The following is a 4,859-nucleotide window of genomic DNA, read 5'->3' as shown; positions in this document are numbered from 1 at the left end:
TTCCCCCACAGCAGATGGAGGGAGCTTTAAAAACCTTCAAGCAAATCCTTCCCCTCCCTAGTCCTCAACGCTCCTCAGCCAAGTCTGTTCTGGCCTCAGGACCTTTGCACCTGCTATGCCCCTTCCTGAGAATGTCGTCCCCCAAGATCTCTCAATTGCTGGCTCTTTCTCCACCTTCAGAGCTCAGTGTTACCTCCTCCAAGAGGCTGGCACTGACTTCCGTGGCTAATCAGTTGTCTGGAGTTGACTCTGACTCATACAACCCCATGAGTGTCTGTCAGAGTAGGACTGTGCTCCACTGCATTTTCTTGCCAGTAATCTTTATGGAAGCAGATTGCCAGGCCTTTCTTCCACAGCACCACTGAGTGGGTTGGAATCACCAACCTTTTGGTCAGCAGTTGAGCACAAACTGTTCTGTCACACCAAGCCACACAGGGACCTCAGTTTATTTTTAGGGAGTCCTAACCTCTAAGACACCATCCCTACATGGTGCAAATGCTTAAACGATCCAGCTACAAACCAAAAGGTTAAAGGTTTGTATCTACCCAAAGGTGCTACTGTTGGTGTTAGGTGCCGTAAGTTGGTTCTGACTCATAGCAGCTCTAGGTACAACAGAATGAAACACTGCCTGCTCCTTACCCAGAGGTGCCTCAGAAGAAACGCTTAGTACTCCAGTTCTGAAAAATCAGCCATTGAAAACCCTATGGAGCACAATTTCACTCTGACACACATGGGGTCACTGTGAGGCAGCATCAACTAGATGGCAACTGGCACAATTTTACTTTAGAAAGAGACTTGATATTAATACCCTAAGAGTAGGCCAGCTCCACTTGCCACAAATCACCAGTAACTGTACAAACACATACAAGGAAAATAAATAGCATTCAACTCTGCTCACTGTTCACACAGTTGTCATCAAGTCAACTCTGACTCACAGTGGCCCCATGTGTTACTGAGTAGAACTGTGCTCCACAGGGTCTTCCTAGCTGTAATTTTTACAGAAGCACACTACCAAGCCTTCTGTGGTACCAGGAGGGTTTGAACCACCAACTATTAGGTTAATAGCCATGTGCAAACTATTTGCACCACTCAGGGGCCTTTGGGGTAAGAGAAACTGTGGAAGGTACATCAGCCTCCAACTGAGCCTTTCTACTGGAGGAAATGTTGTTGTTGTTAGGTGCCATCGAGTCGTTTCCAACTCATAGCGACCCCATGCACAGCAGAACGAAACACTGCCCAATCCCGCACCAGCTCCATGATCCCTGCTATATGAGGCAATGAGAGACTAGAAAAATCCATGACTCCCACCATGTCCCTCCCCTGAACATCCAAAACCACTTCACTGGTCCTCTCCCCACTCTGAAACCCCAGCCCTAGGACCAACCTTGGCCAAGTTGTCATCTAGGGGAGTCGTTTCTTCCTTGGGGGCCACTGATGCTGTCTGCCTTGCAAGGTCCCACCACAGCAGCCCAGGACCTAGGGTGCTGCGCTTGGTGGGGCCTGAAGATCAAAGAGAAAAGGGGATGTTTAATGAAAGGGCAGTGGGAGCTGGAAATGGGGCTCTGGTGGGGAACAGGGGAAGCCCTGTGCTCTAGTGTCTTATGAGCTCAAATATCAGCTCTGATAGAGACCTATTGGAGGCCCCTGGCAAGACTCTATCCATCCCTGACCTTCAGTTTCCTCATCTGCATGGTGAGAGACTGAAAGCCATCAATGGATGTCCTGTAGGGTCCACTAAGTTGTTCCATTTATGGCTGTGTCTCTAGTGCCAAGAACAGTGCCTGATATAGAAGAGGTGCTGAATAAAGGCTTGTTGACCTAGTGCATGCAAGACGTAGGACTTAAGAAGTAAGAATAGGTACTGCTATCACTATGGATGTCTTTCTCTCCCTACTTGCTCCATTATAGTCAAAGTGTTTTGTTTTGTTTCAGCACCAGGGACAGAGCCCTGTAGCCATGAAGGCCTGGTGTCACTGGTGATGGGGGTGGGGTGCCTTAGTTTCTCCCTCTGCAAACTGGGACTAGTGACTGTCATCTCAAAGGGCTGTCATGAGTGTTAAGAGCCCAGATGTGCCCAGCATGGAGTGGATACTTGACCACTTCCTGTTGACCTTGAGGCAGAGGGATAAATGGGATGACTTCTGAGGAGGTTGCCCACCATGCTCACCTGTCAGGCAGCTGACCAGGGCACCACACAGAACAGTGCTCAGTGTGCCCAGCGTGCCATAGTACAGGTAGGAGATGGCGTAGAAGCTGTCGGCCAAGCCAGGTCGGCCAGGGTCTGTCCCGGGGCTGGAATGAGAAGCATGGATGATGAGCCTCCTCCTTCACCCCTTTCATGTCCAGAAAGCATCCCCAACACTTCCACTTTCTCTTGCCTCCACAACCACAGCCTAGTTAGCCCTCCATCAGTGCCTGCTAGGACACGTGCAGTAGCCAGTCCTCCCTTCTCTCCATTCTCCAGGTGTTCTTCACACACAGCCAGAGGGAGCATTCCAAAAAGGCAACTCAGATCACCTCCTGCCCCTGCTCATCACCTTCCATGGTTTCCCACTGCCCTCAGAACCAAACCAAACTAAACTCTTAGAAGAAAACAAAGGTATGAATATTCATGACCATGTTGTTATTTGCCGTCGAGTCAGACTCATAGCGACCCCTCCTTGGGTTTCCGAGGCGGTATCACTATGGAAGTAGATTGCCCAACCTTCCTTCTGAGGAGTGGCTGATAGGTTTGAACCGCCAGCCTTCTGGTTAGCAGTCAAGTGCCTTAGACACTACACCACCAGAGCTCCCATTCATAACCATAGGTTAGGTAATCACTTCTAGGATATGACACCAAAAGCACAAGCAACCAAAGAAAAAAATAAACTGGACTTCCTTAAAATTAAATTAAACAAATATAAACAAATAAATAAAAAAAATAAAATGACCAGTGACGACACTGGCTAGGATCTAAAGCAAACGCAACTCCCATACACTGCTAGTTGGGATGTAAAATGGTCCCATCACTTTGGAAGAAGGTTTGGCAGTTTCTTAGAAAGTTAAATCTATCTCAAGTCTTTAACTCTGCTATTCCATTCATAAGTATTTCACTTAAGAGAATGGTAACATATCCACAAAAATACTTGTACAAGAATATTCCTAACAGCCTTATTTAAAATAGCTAAAAACTAGAAATAACCTAGTGTCCATCAACTGGAGGCTGAATAAAGTGTGATATGTTCATAGCATGCAACACTTTCCAGCAATAAAAAGGAGTGAATTACCTACACGTGCAACAAGATCAATGAAGCTTGCAGACATTATGCTGAAAAGAAGAAGCCTAGCACAAAAGAGTGCATATTGGATGATTCCATGTACATGAAATTCTAGAACCGGCAAAACTCATCTACCGTGAACAAAAAATTCAGAACTGTGGTTGCCTAGAGGGTGGAGAGTGGAAGAAGAATTGACTGGGAAGAGAGAGGAAGAAACTTCCTGGGGTGATGTGATTGTCATGTATCTTCATTGTGATAATGGTTTACAAGGCTATATCCAAGTTCAAAAATGAATAGTTCATATTTGGTCATTTTGATATATGTAAATTTTAACCTTAAAAAAGAATCAAGTGGGAGATGGAGAGTGGGTGGAGGGATAGATTAAACAAAATGGCAGTGTTGATGATTGCCAAACCTGAGCGACGGGGAGAAAGATAGTTATTACACTGTTCTGTGTATTTCTAAAGTGTTTGAAGTCTTTTAACTAAAAAAAAAGGGGGGGTGGGGTGGAGGGGAGCACTATCAAGAGAGTAAAAAGACAACCACAGGGTGGGAGAAAATATTTGTTAATCATGTATCTGATAAGAATTTAGAATATATAAAAAACTCTCACAATTCAACAAGAAGAAGACAAATAGCCCAATTTTAAAACAGGCAAAGAATTTGAACAGACATGTCTCCAAAGAGGATACAGGCATACCTCAGAGATATTGGGGGCTTGGTTCCAGACCACTGTAATAAAGCAAGTATCATAATAAAGCAAGTCACATGCATTTTTTAGTCTCCCAGTGCATATAAAAGTTATGTTTATAGTATACTGCAGTCTATTAAGTGTGCAATGGCATTATGAAAAAGTTTGAAATATTGTGAGAATTACTAAACTGTGACACAGAGACATGAAGTGAACACTCACTAAAACTTACTGCCGTCAAGTTGGATCTGACTCATAGCAACGCCTCCTTGGGTTTCCAAGGTGGTATCTCTATGGAAGTAGATTGCCCAATCTTCCTTCCCAGGAGTGGCTGGTGGGTTTGAACCACCAGCCTTCTGGTTAGCAGTCAAATGCCTTAGGGAAAAATGGCACCAATAGACTTGCTCAAAGTAGGGTTGCCACAAATCTTCAATTTGTAAAAGAGCGCAGTATCTGAGAAGCACAATAAAATGAGCTGTCCTGTAAGGGACGTCAACAAGGTCATGAAAAGATGATCGATGTCATGAGACATCAGGGAGACTCAAAGCAAACCCACAGTGAGACACCACTTCACCTCCACTAGGTTGACTAGAATCAAAATGACAATAACAAATGTTGACAAGGACATGGGGAAGCTGACACCCTTGTGCATGGTTGGTTAGAATGTAAAATGTTACAGCTGCTATGGAAAACATGGTGGTTCCTAAAAAAATTAAGCATAGAACTACCATTTGACTCAGCAATTCCATTCCTAGGTATACACCAAGATAAGTGAAAACATACGTTCACATAAAAACCCAAATGTTCATAACAGCACTGTCTACCATAACCAAAAAGCAGAAACAACCCAAATGTCCATCAGCAGATGAATGGATAAACACAATGTGGTCCATCCATACAATGGAATAGTA

General features: G+C 44.7%; 1 protein-coding gene across 1 annotated transcript in view; it reads right to left on the bottom strand.

The window, feature by feature from the left end:
• The window catches only part of SLC5A5 (solute carrier family 5 member 5), a 57,838-nt gene that overhangs the window by 38,797 nt on the left and 14,182 nt on the right, over positions 1-4,859 (bottom strand). Inside the window, exons 12-13 of the mRNA XM_007945465.1 lie at positions 2,168-2,292; positions 1,385-1,500 (exon numbers count right to left, since the gene is read on the bottom strand). Coding sequence (XP_007943656.1) covers positions 1,385-1,500; positions 2,168-2,292 — 241 coding nt within the window. The remainder of the gene's footprint in view (positions 1-1,384; positions 1,501-2,167; positions 2,293-4,859) is intronic.

Source organism: Orycteropus afer, unplaced genomic scaffold (genome assembly GCF_000298275.1).
Source record: "Orycteropus afer afer isolate SDZICR_OR568_19922 unplaced genomic scaffold, OryAfe1.0 scaffold00136, whole genome shotgun sequence".
Taxonomy (NCBI): domain Eukaryota; kingdom Metazoa; phylum Chordata; class Mammalia; order Tubulidentata; family Orycteropodidae; genus Orycteropus; species Orycteropus afer.
The sequence above is the reverse complement of the archived record's forward strand: the minus strand, read 5'-3'. Positions and strand labels throughout refer to the sequence as shown.